The sequence below is a fragment of the Sinohyriopsis cumingii genome, chromosome 1 (genome assembly GCF_028554795.1).
Source record: "Sinohyriopsis cumingii isolate HCF-2022 chromosome 1, ASM2855479v2, whole genome shotgun sequence".
Lineage (NCBI taxonomy): Eukaryota > Metazoa > Mollusca > Bivalvia > Unionida > Unionidae > Sinohyriopsis > Sinohyriopsis cumingii.
The window spans coordinates 5,744,614-5,760,260 of record NC_142961.1 but is presented as its reverse complement, the minus strand read 5'-3'; the positions used below and the strand labels follow the sequence as shown (position 1 = coordinate 5,760,260).

General features: G+C 36.3%; 1 protein-coding gene across 2 annotated transcripts in view; it reads left to right on the top strand.

Moving 5' to 3' along the window:
• The first annotated feature begins 828 nt into the window (after window positions 1–828).
• The window catches only part of LOC149806353 (histone acetyltransferase KAT6B-like), a 55,170-nt gene continuing 40,351 nt past the window's right edge, over window positions 829–15,647 (top strand). For both annotated transcript variants that reach the window (XR_016420070.1, XM_089951918.1), the window contains exons 1-3: window positions 829–1,505; window positions 10,260–10,431; window positions 13,093–13,205. Coding sequence is in view for 1 of the 2 variants with exons in the window: in XM_089951918.1 (XP_089808044.1) it covers window positions 906–1,505; window positions 10,260–10,431; window positions 13,093–13,205 (885 nt within the window). In the remaining variant the exon portion in view is untranslated. The remainder of the gene's footprint in view (window positions 1,506–10,259; window positions 10,432–13,092; window positions 13,206–15,647) is intronic.

Genomic DNA, 15,647 nt, shown 5'->3' with positions numbered 1-15,647 from the left:
TTTTGCTTTGACGCAACTTGATCAAGGAATAATTATGATACCAAACAATTTTTGTTTCCCACTAACCGTGACTTGATCATTGACTAGTTATGATACATAACAATTATAACTTAGCTTAGTTGTCTTTGCTTTGCATAAGACAAAACATTCGTAACAATCAAGCAATTATAAAGAATTTAAAAATAAAATTAGATCTGTTTATTTATCTGCGTTTCTGTATTTAAGTAAATTTTGCAGATATTTCGGGTCAATAACAATTTGTTGTTCCGTTCCTAATTTATTGTTGTTTTTGTAGTCTGTACTATTGTAGTTGCCCGCCGTTATTAAATACGACGATGACGATGACGATGATGATCTTCAGCTAGCGTTAATTGTGATTCGTGAAACTGTGTGCCTTTAAATGAACGGTTATTTGTCTGCAATCAAGATTGGATGTTTGACAAATACTCCAGTTAACACAATCAGTTAATACTGATTAATTAATCTGTGGGGGGGGGGTAGGTGGGGGGGGGGTCGGAATACGCGTACACATATATTAGTTGAGGGTGCCAATCTGTCATATTAAAAGTGAACTATAGACTTTTGTTAAGTAGGCTTGAAAATAAAAGCTTTGCTTAATTACAAAGAAAGATTTGATATAGATTCAACCTGTATCTGTTTCTTATTTATGTCTCTGTAATTCCAGGTATTTTATCGTTTTCAAAAGCACTCATTTAGTGTGTTTACATTCGTCATTGTTGGGAAATCCCTGTCCAAAAACAGCTACTGTTATCCCAGAATGCAATACTACAACCAGTCTACGCTTGCGCAACGTAGCAGGATGTGAAGTAAAGGAACTAAAAGCGCACATTTCTAGAATTAATTTCTTAGCGAAGTTAGGGAGTTAAGCAACTCAGAGAAGCACAATGTCGATCTCAAAACATAAAGAATGGATTTTGGAGACAATTGACCAGTTAAGACAGCGAAAAGCGCGCCCAGATTTGGACCGAATTGCTCACATGGTTGAACGTAAGTATGGATTGAATCACTCGTCAACACAGTCAATTTTAGAGAAACTGGTGGAGTCGAGGTGTGTGATAAAAGTTGACTACAAAGGGAATACCAGTTATAGAAATGCTGCGAAATGGAAAAAGAGTTTAGTTTCCGCTTCGGCTACAAACTCTGGAATTCGAATTGCCAATGCTTTATTATCTTTAAGAAAGGAAGCCGTTAAATCAGGCTCAGAAGTGAAAGGTGCCACTGCGCTCGAAATTGAGAAATGGCTTGTCGCAAAAAACCCAGAGACTCGCCTTGTTAAAAACAGGTTACAAGCTGCGCTTCAACGTGAAATTAATGCTAATAATATAGAACAGTTGCCTAATGGTGCATACATTTTGTGCAATGACGAAGAATCAGAAACATCGTCAGAAGAGAAAGAAACAAATCCGTCCGAAAAGTCGGCTGGCGAAACACCTCCACTGCGCAGCCCGGGTAAACGGCTGGGACGACCTCCCTCAAAAAGAAAGGTGAGTATTTTATCCCTCTTCATGCGTTTACCTGATTATTTTATTTATTCCATAATGTATATGAACACAGTGCACAATAATGATGATATTGTTGTTGTTATTATTATAGTTACTGATGCTGTTGATTTTTCATTTTATTTAATCAGCGTGTCAGATTTTAAATTTATACCAGGTGTCTTGGAAAATGCTAAATTTGTACAAGTGGTCTTGGAACTTAATGTATAACACGTAATTTCTGCAGCTCGTCAATGTTTATCACGTTTTTGTTCGTTTGGTTGTGTATTTATCAGTGCAATGCGCTTATGACAGTTTCACGCAGACATGTTTCTTGCACACCTGCATCAAAGCATTAATTGTATAATTAGATGCGACGCTTCTGTATGTTTTCGACTAGCTTCATTAGCACGATTTTTTTTTTTTTATATTTTATTATCGGTCGGCAGATACCGTAAAGTTTCAGTTTAATAGTTCCATGTGATATATATATATATATATATATATATATATATATATATATATATATATATATATATATATATATATATATATATTGTGCGCAGTTTTCAGACGACGATCATTACATATTGCATCAACAGTACGTGCTAATCGATATAATACGTGGATATAAATGGTTTTTATTGATTAACGGTCGCCATGTACTATCGATTTTCCGCCTTGTTGCTCACAACCTAACCCAATGTGTAAGTTTTAATGATGCAATAGACAGGCAATCATCGAAAACTCACTTAGCTGCAATAAAACTGGTCTGAAATTAATTTGAGAGCTTTTTTCAGTACAAAATCTGATTAGTGTCTTAAAAACATTCCCTCCCTCTTTGTGAAAGTGGTAAAGGGATAAGTTGTTTGACCAATTTATAATTTAATTTTGATTTGTTGCAGTATTTCAGTTCGTAGCAAAGAGAAGGAGCATTTTTGTCGCTTCTATTATATTACAAAGAATCAGTTATCAATAATGCAACGTGTTCCGTCTGCTATTGGTCAAGACCCTTCATACGATCGATATAGGGGAGTACTTTGTACAATATATTAATATTAATTAATATTTTCCCTAGAATTAAGATTTTTTAAAAATGTGACCATTGTCACGTTACGGTGGGTGAGTTTCTTAGTGCACCCTGTTTCGGGGGGAAACTCCATTTAGGAATTCGTGGTAATATATTGTGTTGGTCGTCAACACCATTTAAGTTTTGATATTCACTCGCGTTATAAGTTGGCAAAACTCAACTGTATTAAATCGGATTTTAAGAAGAAAGAATTTATTTTCACAGCGACTGGACCGCTCTGATGGCTTTGTGGTTAGAGCGTTTGCCTCGGATCCGGGAGGTCGCGGGTTCGAGCCCCGGCCGAGTCATACCAAAGACTTATAAAAATGGTACTAACAGATTCCTCGCTCTTGTGTCGGGATAATGTCACTATTTGGGACATCATGCTACATGTCTGCGGCCTGATGCCCCAGTGCTAGACATCACTATAAACTGCCATACTGCAGACATAGTAGCGATATGACTGAAAAGTTGTTAAAGCTACGTTAAAAACCCAAATCACACATCACACACTCACAGCGACTGTTTCTTTTTTTTCGTTTTTGTTACATGGAGTGATAAATGGTGTATTCACTTGACTCGCTCGCAACTTGTGATCCTTTCTCCCTTCCATTATTTCTCATTTCACAACGTCATGTATTTCTCTTATTTTCATTTGTTTGTTTGCTGTTTGTTTGTTTTGGTGTTTATTTGTTTGTTTCTTAGCTGTCCTTGTCATAGATCAGAAAAGTGTATGGTCTGGTCTGCAGTTTTCATTCCATTCTTTCGTAAGCAAATGCTTATTATCGATAATCCACCTAAACTACTTGAAACATTGCCATGGAAACACCTTCATCCCTTGGTCTAGTTGGTCCTGGATGAAAATGGTGCCGCTTGCACATCTAATATATCCGCCACATAGGTCATCTTAAAAATATTGTTATTTGCTTCTCATCATGAAAGGATGGTCATTATTATATGAGGTTTGCGCTAAAAGACTTCTTATGATGTATAAGTTAATCATAAATAAAAATGTTGGCGAACTGCCTCCAATATGGCGGGCAAGGCAGCCATCTTGAAAATCTTGTTATCGCTGTTCCTCCTACATGGATAGTCAAATCAGTTCGATATGTCACTATTTTTTTTCCTTCGGTATAATGTCTAGTTAATCCTATAGGAAAATGATGCAAGTCGTGCATCCAATATTGCTGCTATGACGGCTGTCTTGGAGATCTTGTCACCACTATATCAGAGACGGTTTGAAAAACAGTCGGCAGTTAAAAGGATGAAATGGTCTTATCTTAAATTGCATCGAAACCAATTCGCTACATAGAGCGTCACTTCCTTTTTTTCGGGGGGGGGGGGGAGGAGAGAAGAGAGAGAACAATAGCCCATTTAATACAGATTTCTTTGAAGATGTTGGATTGTAGCCGTGTTTCAAAAGTAAGGTAAGAACTCTTTATAGTTCTTAACTTTCCTTTGTAATATTTTTAGCGCCGCACTTTGAAACATTATTCATATTAATGTAAAAATGTTCGAAAGTAAAGTTGGATTTGTTTTCTTTGGAAAATGAATGGCTATTGTGTTTGAACGTTAACAGAATTTTGCGGATGCCAATCGTAAAACTAAAAGCTATTCTCGCACATGTCTTAAAATATACCGAATTGAGAATATTCATCATTTTCCTCAAGAAGTAGAAGAAAACAGTAAGTTTCTGTGTTTAGATACAAGGACAGGAAAACTAACGAGGACAAATCAGCGACAGAGATTTTGGTGATGGCTGACGTTCAGAGTGACAAGGGTCGCGTGCAAACATAAGAGAACTCACCGGTGGCCAAAGTGGTTAGAACGTCCGCAGCGGATGCGGGAGGTCGCGGGCTTGAACACCGGCCGAGTCATACCAAAAACTTACGAAAATGGTACTTGCAGCTAACTGCCTCGCTTGGCGCTCGGCATTAAGAGGTTAGTGTTAGGACTGATCGGCTTGGTGTCAGAATAATGTGACTAGGTGGGACATGATGCTGTATGTCTGCGTCATGATGCCCCATTGCTAGACGTAAGTATCAGCTGCCATGCTGCAGATATCACAACGATATAACTGAAGAATTATTAAAGCCACGTTAAAAATCCAAAATCACACACACACTCGCGCACAAACGAAAGTGTGATTTATTTAATTTTCCTGGGCGAGAATTGTTGGAACTTTGAGCAAAATTACATGGAATGTGAAGTGGTGAATGGGGAGAAAACTCGTGACTCGCACGATGGACAAAAATAATGTGGTTAGCTGTGTCGGGTTTAACGCCATATTTCAGTACACGATAGGCTCACATACCCGTTTGGACAGAGGTGATACGTGTGAGTGATTAGTATAAGCCTTAAAAGAAAGCGTCCATTGTTTATCTAAGATTTAACGGCATCACAAATTGAAATATCAAGCATTCATTATGCACTTAAACTTGTTCCTCTTACTCAGGTGGCCAAACTGGGAAATATGACGTAAGAAACTAGTTTTTATGTAATGACTTGTGCACTTTGCATTTGTTATTTCTTGGGGGGGGGGGGGGCTTAATTTACTTAAAATTTGATAGCATATGATATAAAGGGTGTAGTCTCTCGACACACTATTAAAACGAGCAAAGATAGGTTCCATTTTCAGATATAATAATGTCATGGTATATTACCCGGTTAAAAAAATAATGCCAGTTGAAAAAGCGATGACAATCCACAAGGATCTCATTTGACCTGAAACTTTGCATTTTTACAAAGCTTTGAGTAGAAATTTGAATGACAACAGGAATAAAATTGATATTAATGTTGTTGTCGTTATTGTTCAGTGGAAAATGCACTGAATTTGAGGCGATGTTGTTTGTGTTAAATCTGGTTTAAAAAAAATGTCCTTTCACTATCAAAATCAGGGAATATTGCTAATTTGGAATTTATCTGGTCAGAACTGTAGTTATTATATGTTTACACTACATTAATTGATTTTTAATTGCCTCTAGGCTGGAACTATAACCGCCAGCGGATTTGGAAAGGATTCCGTGTACCAATTCGTTCATGTGTGTACATTCGTTTGTATCATATTTTCATACAGTCTAACCATGATATTACTTATCGTTTCTGTTTAAGATAGAGACAAAAAACTTGGTACAGCCATATATCTCTACTAGATTACACGGTATTATCATAGTTTGGATCATATTTTCAAAGTCAGGGTCAAAAATCATAAGTTTTCTTAGATTTGTCTGCAGCGTTATAAACATTTGTCATTTTTGACACAACTGCAGCATCAGTACCTGCAACTCGATACTACAGTGTATGTGACCTTGCATATTTGGGTATCCTCGTGTAACGTCACTCTCTTAGTAAGAGGGGTTGTTAATTGGATTTGGCTGGCGTTATCTAGAGGATGACCAACCTCGATGTTACAGCCCGGTGCGAGTGGAAAAATAAAATATCAGCATAGAATTGAGCAAGACCATTGGGAAGAAATAATGCAATGCGATCGCCCTTAGACAAGAAAAATATATTTTTTTAAAATCAATAACAATTAATGGCGGCAGATCCAGTTCATTAAAGTTATGTCAACAGAATTTAATAGCAGTGTCTAATTTGGATTTATTTCATCATAATAACGAGTGGTGAAAAGAGCAATATGTCCACGAGTGATTGCGTCATCTTCCTCCATTGACCGTGTATCAACGTCTCCCTATTTCCTCGAGCCTTCCTATTCCGAACGCTTCATCCTTTTCTGGACTTGCTAGTCCTTTATGCTGAACTCGTCACTTCTTTTTTTTCGGACTTCTGTCTTCAGACTGTCCTGTCTCTCCCCAGAAAACTGTTCCTTAAAGGACAAAATTACCCCAAAATCTCTATACGTATCACTTTCTACATGTACATAAAATTCCCTGACTTACGTTACTCAGAAGTATAAATAACTATCCGAACACTGCATACATTCTGAACTAATATGATAGAACATCACCCTCGCGTCACAGCGACCGACCATAAGTTAACACGTGAGCGGTATATCTAACATTACCATATCCCTTTATCTAAGCTACCACATGCTCGATTACTATTGTATAGAATTTACAGAATTGTAGCTCACGACATTCCTAACGTACAAAAAGATTATTTAAACATTACAGAATCAAATATAAATATGCGATTATCATTAGCTCACGATAATCAATATCGTTCTAACAGACAAATGACATTATTTCATATAATCCTATCCGTATAAAAGATATGAAAACTTGGATAGCATGCAATCGTCAGTTTTATCAATGAACTAGTAACTGTAAAATTAAAGAGATAAATTACATAACAACTTTAGCATCAACAGATTTCCATGAAATTGAATAAACGATACATAATATAGATCCTAGTCATATCAAACACATTTGCACAAAACAAACAATCAAAAATAGGAAATTACTTGAAAATTAAAATTGCATACCTTAATGCTGTTCTCTTTCAGAAATTGTGCATCCTAGCACTAAACCCTGTCTTTTCTTACAAGACATCCACCTGGTCCCATTTTCTTGTTTAAGGAGGAAAGCACTATTCTTTTTAGGCTTCCTCTAGCCAACCTTCTCCTCTCTCAGGAAATTTAAGACTGAAGAATTTCGAGCAAGGACGTCACTTTAAATTCACCTTACTTTCAAAATGTATGCATTAATTTTACTCTGCCAATTGTAAGCAGCGGTTCCTAAATTACCCCAAGATACTCATTTCTTTCATCAGATTTAAGACATCATAGAATCTCTGAACTACGGTGAATATCAATTTCTCTTTGAAAATGATAATTTTACATGGGTCCCTGTCAAGCAGTTTTGGTTGGTAGCTCAATGTTTTCTTTCTCAGGACAGCGTTGCAATGCCCTGGTCAAATCTCACTGAATCATAAATGCGAGCCTTTCAAGTTTTAACACTGATATGGGGTGAGAAAAGAACAAAGGTTGAAGTGACCCTTTGCAAAGACTTTTTTGGCTTAAATATGATAAAAATTTTAATGCTCAATGCTTTCAACTTTAAGGTTCAATACAATTTAAAATTCGACACTTTACACTTCACAACCTTAACATATTGGACTTGAGGTCATATTGTGTTTTTGTAATTTTGGCATCTGCTGGCAATATACCATAATAGCTGATGAGATAGCTTCTTGTCCATCATCTATAGAAGATCGTTATCACTGTTTCTTATACACTACTAGAGATATTTGAAAATGGTCAGAATATTTTTTAAATATTTGTACTTTTTTGAACCTGTCAATATTTAATGCCGATCAATAGAGAAAGTAATATTTTATAAAATGATATGCATCTGCACAATATATATATATATTTTTTTGTGAGATGTAACATAGAAAATTGACAGTGATGTGAAGCTTTCTGACAATAAGATAATAATGCTGAGAAAAGAGCTTACTGTAATATCTGAACTCTCATAGCATACTCTAACTGATATTAATGCCAACACAGATAAAGTTTACGGAGGTAATTCTGTGTCACATCCTGCAGTTTTGTGGTGGTTTCATAGTTTAATAGTTTATTGCAAATAAATGGAAGATGACCCTCATTCTGGTAGACCATTGTCTGTGAAATGACTCCTGTGAAGGAAGCTGTTGGTGAAGATACTCAGTATACAATGGATGATATTTCTGGAATCATAGGCAATTATAATTAGTCTGCTGTTTTAATATCTAGAAGGCTATTGGAAGCTCATATTGGCTTGTGCAAGACGGGTCTTGAATTTGCTGATGTCTGATTATAAAGCAGAATTGGGTTGAAATTGTCAAGCTCCAAATGATTTTTGGCAACATCCCTATATTGGAGATTACAACATATGTTTGGAAGTGCTGTTTTCCAGCAGATGAGCAAGATAAGTAAAGGTAAATCTAAACTGCCATTTAGTAATTCAATAATCAGACTGAGCAAATGTGTACAGTTGCATGGAAAATATTTTGAGGGAATGCTGTGATGTAATTTTCAGTAATAAAGAATTTTCTTGTACTAATAATATTCATAACTTTTTTTAAATACTCAAATATAGTCTGAGGATTGCCATGAAACTTTTTATGTTCAGCCTATGTTATTGTTGAGCCTATATAAAAATCGTGCCTAACCAATCACCTTTATGGTCTTGAAAATCATGTTATTGCAGCTTTTCTTGGAATGATGTTGATGTACACCAAATGAATGATTATGATGTCTGAAACTCTTGCTGTTGCTCCTACTCCTAAATGGAAAGTTGTGCATACACAGGGTTCACCACAAGACTTTGTATTGTGACAGATGGACTTAAATGAACTATTGCATACAATATGGCTGCCATGACGGTCTGCTTGAAAATTTCATTATTGATTCGCATCCTGACTGGATAGTCATATTTGCCACAGCTATGGCAATCTTTGAAAACTTGTTGTCATCACTCCTCCTGAGTTGATGGTCATGTTGACGTAGTATTTTCACTAAGACTTAATATGATGTCCAGTTTGTCAGAAATGAAAATGATGTTGATCTTACATCTATTATGGCTGCCACAGCTTACCTTCCTAAAGTGCTTGCAGTTATTTTTATTTACATATTTAAAACATAACTGTTAATTGGCTACTTATAGCCAGTATTGTGTTGATATGCCATTAAACATTCATCCCCCCGACACACACACATGTATTGCCTATATGACTTAAGTGAGATATAGGCATGACAGTTTTGATTGCATTGCCATTGTTAATCCTGTACAGTTGAACTTGATGTTTTTTTTTTTTTTTTGCTTTCACATGTTGCTTAATTCTCAGTTACCTGCAAAGTCATGAGAAGTGAGTGTATTTAGTTTGCTGAGTACTTCTCACCACTGAAAAATAAATTACATTGACTTGGCATGGATTTGGATAGTGAGGTAAGTTACTTCTATGTATTTATCTCCATCATGAGATTTCATTTATATACTTTTATTACTGCAAGTTACCATTATGAAAAGTTGTTTTAACATTGCATTGTTTTATGTTTGGTGCAAACATTTATTTCAGTGAGACTAGTGCACATGTTTTGGAATGCTTTTTCCCTCAATATGAGCAAAATCAGTTCACAATGGCTTACTTTTATTTTTGTTTGTTTGTGCATTTTGGTTGATTTTCTAAATAAATCATTGCATATGTAGTGATGAAACATGTGTGCATGCATCCAGTGAAATAATACTCATACTATGGCACCTGATCCTATGATTTGGTGATTATGTTACAATCAATAAAAGTTTTATTAGTTAGATATACTCAAACAGCACGGACTTGACCTTTGATTTCTTTGTTACCATCCCCAAATAATCTTTTGTGTGGTTACATACTATGTTTGTGTTACTTGTATGGCTGAGATGATTTTGTTGATTTCACCTGTAATCAGTTGCATAGCAACTGCCTGAGCAAACTGCAGGTGGGTAGGGGAAAGGTACAGTGAGTGTGAAAAATGCATTGAATAACTATTTCTGTTTGGATGGGATCTCAGAATTAAGTTTGGGTATGGGTTGCGACAAAATTTCTTGCTGTGCCACTGCATAGCATAATAGACATTTTTTGTATCCCCCACCTTTACAAAGCAGTTAAGTTGATCATGAAATAGTGAATTCTTCAGTAAGATAACCAAGGTAATGAAACACAAACATGATAAAGCAAATGCTAAAATATTCTTTCTTATTTCCTTATAGAAGATAAAGAAGACCCATGGGCCAGACTTTGAGACACCAGGGTCAAAGAGAGCCAGATCTCAGTCACAGTTAGAGGATGGGGCAAAATGTGACTATTGCCTACTCACAGCAGAGTGTAACAGCAAAGGAAAGCCAGAGGGTCTACTGACCTGCACTGATTGCAATGCTAAAGGTTAATTTTTAATGGTTTAGCAAATTGAAATTTTCCCAAGCCTACCTGTCACATATAAAGGTCCAATTTGTTCTCGTTTTCCATGGCATTAAGCAAGTGCTAGACTCAGAAGGTTGAAAATTCATTTGTCCAACTGGGCACATTTGACATTTCTTATTTGGACCTTTACCTCAATTTCAAAATGATTATTCATGTGTTGTTTGTTATTTGTTCTTGTTTGTTTGCATATTGGTTGATTTAATTTTATGTTCCGTATTTACAAGAATGTATTGGAAGGTGTGAAGTTTACTCAGTGGCTTACATGGACAGCATTGTAATGAGGGAGTAATTTGCCTTGAATCAGAAGAATCTTTCTCACCCATGTGACAGAGAAGTCTAGCTGTTTTGCTGATCTTAGTTTTCTCATCTCTGTCTGGTTGTCTCAGTCAAGTCATCTCAGTCTGGTTGTCTCAGTCATGGTGTCCATGTGCTAGGAACTACTTTTAACAAGATGAAACCCTTGTTGTCATTTGCTGTGCCTGACAGATTTGTTATAAAATCAGACAACAACAACAGACAAAAAAAATTCACCCATAAAGTAACTTAAGGCCTCTCCAATGTTGATAACACAACATAGAAAACATTTTGATAAAGACAGAAACATAGACACACAAACGTCAAGTCATTTTGGTATTTTTCTAGCATTTTATCCTATCTGTAACTTGGAACAAAAAATGTCAGCACCATTAAATGTAGCTTAACAGTACCTAATTGGATTTAAATATTTTCTGTGAAGTGAATTATATACTTTAAGATCCATTTAATGATGCTGACCACAAAATTTACTGAGCTCTACAGATACGATAAAATGTGTGATGCTGTGTGGAACGAACTATAACAGAAAAACTGTTCCAGTCACACAGACGACTATACACATAACTGGCTACAAAAATCCAAACTCTCAAGAGTTACCACAAAGACTGCATTCTTCAAACTTTGCTAAACACTCTCAACCAACCACCATTGAATCAAACACTGCAAACAAATGAAGATTCCTGCACTTACCAATCAAAGTGGTTAATTCATCCACACACAATTCCACAAGATTTCCAAATAGCATAACATCTTATCGCACTAGTAATTGTAACACTTGCCATACTTCTAGGACAGAAATATAAATTTCCAAGAAACTCCTGAATTAGAAATCTCGTCTGTCACTTCACACTTCATTACAACCGTACCCGAGTGTAGTACTGTATCATGTTCTTGCCTACTTTTTCCAAATTAGAACTGATGGAAGTTAGAAGTTACCTGTATAAAAGATATTAATTACTTATTTTCATATGACATCAGTCGATTAAATGTGATAGTACAATAATAATATCAATCGGTTTTGTGTTTCTATTTTCTCAAGCGATGAACTTGTTTACTTAGGGGCGACAGGTCACCACATTTCCCTCATTAACATATTCATATTAATGCGGAGTATTTTGAAAACTAGTATATGGCTTGAGACACTCATTATGGAATACATCCAACACATAACAGTTGTAACTTTTTCTTAATTTCTTTTTCTTTTCTAAGAGCGGTATATATGATTAGATTATACTTAGATAATTATTCAGATTTTGATAAGAGAACAAAATCCTGATGAATTTTCTTCAGAGTGAGAGGCAATAATAGTACTTAATCCCTATTCTAAGTGAGAGGCAATAATAGTACCTAATCCCTACACTGAGTGAGAGGCAATAATAGAGCGTAATCCCTATACTGAGTGAGAGGCAATAATAGTACCTAATCCCTACACTGAGTGAGAGGCAATAATAGTACCTAATCCCTATACTGAGTGAGAGGCAATAATAGCACCTAATCCTTATACAGAGTGAGAGGCAATAATAGTACCTAATCCCTACACTGAGTGAGAGGCAATAATAGTACCTAATCCCTATACTGAGTGAGAGGCAATAATAGTACCTAATCCTTATACAGAGTGAGAGGCAATAATAGTACCTAATCCCTACACTGAGTGAGAGGCAATAATAGAGCGTAATCCCTATACTGAGTGAGAGGCAATAATAGTACCTAATCCTTATACAGAGTGAGAGGCAATAATAGTACCTAATCCCTATACTGAGTGAGAGGCAATAATAGTACCTAATCCTTATACTGAGTGAGAGGCAATAATAGTACCTAATCCTTATACTGAGTCAGAGGCAATAATAGTACCTAATCCCTATAATGAGTCAGAGGCAATAATAGTACCTAATCCGTATACTGAGTCAGAGGTAATAATAGTACCTAATCCTTATACTGTGTGAGAGGCATTAATAGTACATGATGAATCCTGTGTTTTGAATCTGCTAATTATATTTGCAAAAGCGCAGGGTTATTTTAATTTAAATGGAAAAAATGGGCAAAACAAATAATCTATGTTGGTGTTTGTATCAAGACAAGGAAATCCCATTCATGGGGTTACATTATTTGTCTCCCCACTCAGCATTGCCTTGTGGGGAGACAAATAAAGTAACCCCATGACTGGATTTCCTTTTCGCTGTGCAGACACCAGCATAGAGTCTCTTTGTTATTTATTGCAAATGTAATTTAAGAAATATGAACTAAAACTGATGCAGCATGATATCGTTGATGCCATGTAATAAAAATGTTTTCTTGATTCCTTTGCAGCACACCCATCATGTATGGACTATACAGAGGAACTGGCTCACAGAGCATTGAATTCTCCCTGGCAGTGTATTGACTGTAAAACATGTTATATTTGTGCGGACTCAGAGGATCCGGTAAGTAACTGATGAAAAAGAAATATCAAAATTTCAATAACAGCTGTATGGCTGAATTTAGGAAAATAACTAGCATTTTAAGTTTTCAATGCGTGTTAAAATATTTGACATACATAGCTTGAAAAACTACATGAAATTTAAATTTTTTGTGATGAGTTCAAACTACAGACAAATTGATAATTGACAACAGGTTAGTGGAATTCTGCCCTTTTATGATAACACTGTTCATGAGTTTTGTACATGCCTTGTAAATTGAAAAATCCCGGAGGTAATTGTTCCTCCCCATCAAAAAAAGATTCATGTCCTGTTGCATAGTCCCCTCCTGCCTCTAATAACAATATTTTGCTTCAACAATACAAATTTAGAGTCCCTTTGGTATTGTTACATTTACAACAATAATAATACTGTAGTCAAGTATAAGTTCATTTGCGCATAAGCCGACCCCCCAACTGAATAGGTAACAACATCAAAAAGTGCACATAAGTCTAGCATAAGTACAAGACAACACCACAATATGTGCCCAGTAGGTTCTAGATGCATTTATTTAGGCAAAACACGTTACAAAAATCAAACCTAATGAAAATGAATGTGTGAGAATTATTTTATATGTTGAAATATTCTTGACTTGCATTAGTTGAATGAGCAGTCCTTTCTGTGTTCCATGATAACCTTCTGAAATGATTTTTTTTCTTGGAAGTCTATTGGTAGCTTTTGTCTGATCTTCTTTCACTACATGTGTCAGAAACCATGCTGGTTCATAAAACATGAACACTGTCTGTTGTTTGATGAATCTGCCTACATGTATTTGTCAACTTTCATCTTTTCCATAGCATGCAATTCTTCTGACAATGTTTCTCCTTTGAATATGTTCCCCAATCTCATTACGTTAGGAATATTAACCTGCTACCTCGTGAATCCATTCCTACTAAAAGACAAAAATGATCTTATTCTGTCTAAGTTAATTAGACAAAGGACAGTAGCTCTTGCCCATTACCACACTTTGATAACACCAGGTGTTGCTAGTTTTTAGTTTTGCTGCTGTACCGAGTACATGCCATACAGTTATTCCCTGACAGTTCAGCTGTTTTTGTGTTCCTATAGGCCCATCCAAAATTCATTTTGGATTTATTGTGTAGATTTATCGATTTATGGCAGGTTATATGCATTATTTTACAATTTCTGCCAATATTTAAGTAATTTCTCACTTTTCAGGACTTTGTCTTGTAAGACCACCATTCTGCTACACTATCATTGACCTTATACAAGGTCATTCTAAGATAGTGTACCTTTGGCTTTATTCGCTTACTCCATCCATTATGGAGCTATTAATAGCAAAGTTCTGAAGTACTGCTTGATAATTATGCTTAGTTTATTTGTAATTCTCACTGTTCTGATAGAATTATGGTTTTATTATTAACCAAGTTTTGACTTATAACAGAGCCATAGGTTTCTGGTATGACACTGCTGTTATGACTATGTTTAGTGAACTAGTAATTTCAACACATTACCAGTTTCTGCTCTAGTTTGTGGGTTGTTTGGTGTCATGGCAGCAGACTTGATCCCGCTTGACTGTCTCTTTATGGGGACCTTGCCAGTTCAGTGATGCCTCATTTTATATTGCCTTGATCAGTCATGATCATGCCTGAGATTCAATCATTCCCAAGTCAGTGAGGAATCCAGTTTGTCTGACCAGTGGAAACCCAAAGCAGAAATAACAGTATTTACCACTGCCGGTGCACTGAGTTGGGGTGTCCACCTGTTGCCGACCTATACTACCATCAGCAACACCTGGGAGCCAGGGAAACCACCTTCAACACATCAACATCTTAGAAATTAAGGCTGTCACCTTTCATTTCTGAAAAGATAAACTCTGAGGTGATAATTGTCCTCATTAGGTCTGACAACTCTGTGGTGGTGTCCTATCTCCTCAAACAAAGAGGCACCAAATCACTCAACCTGTGTGTTCTGATTTGGCATTTGCAATGTGGGTGCAACAATCTCTATATCAACATACAAATCAAACAGCATCAGTGTTTTGGCCATGAATCAATCCAGAGGCCATCATGTCCTTCACACGGAATGGTCTCTCCATCAATCAGTCTTCACTCTGATTTGTGCACTCTGGGGGTGTCCGATGATCGACCTCACAAGCTACCCACCTTCATCTCTTCAGCTGCAGACTCAAAAGCTTAGGCTGTGGATGCACTGTCAATCATTTGGGGTGGTTGTGCTAATTTTGCTTTCCATCCCACGGTGCTGATACTGAAAATAATTCAGAACTTACTGGGTCAAAATGATAAGATGATTTTGATAGCCCCTCTCTGATGGGACAAATCCTGGGTCACTGATCTACTCTTTTCTAGTGATAGATATTCCTGGGAAGATTCCATTTACCTGAATCTTCTCTATCATCCACTGTCACAGGGGGTCCTTCCTTGCCCC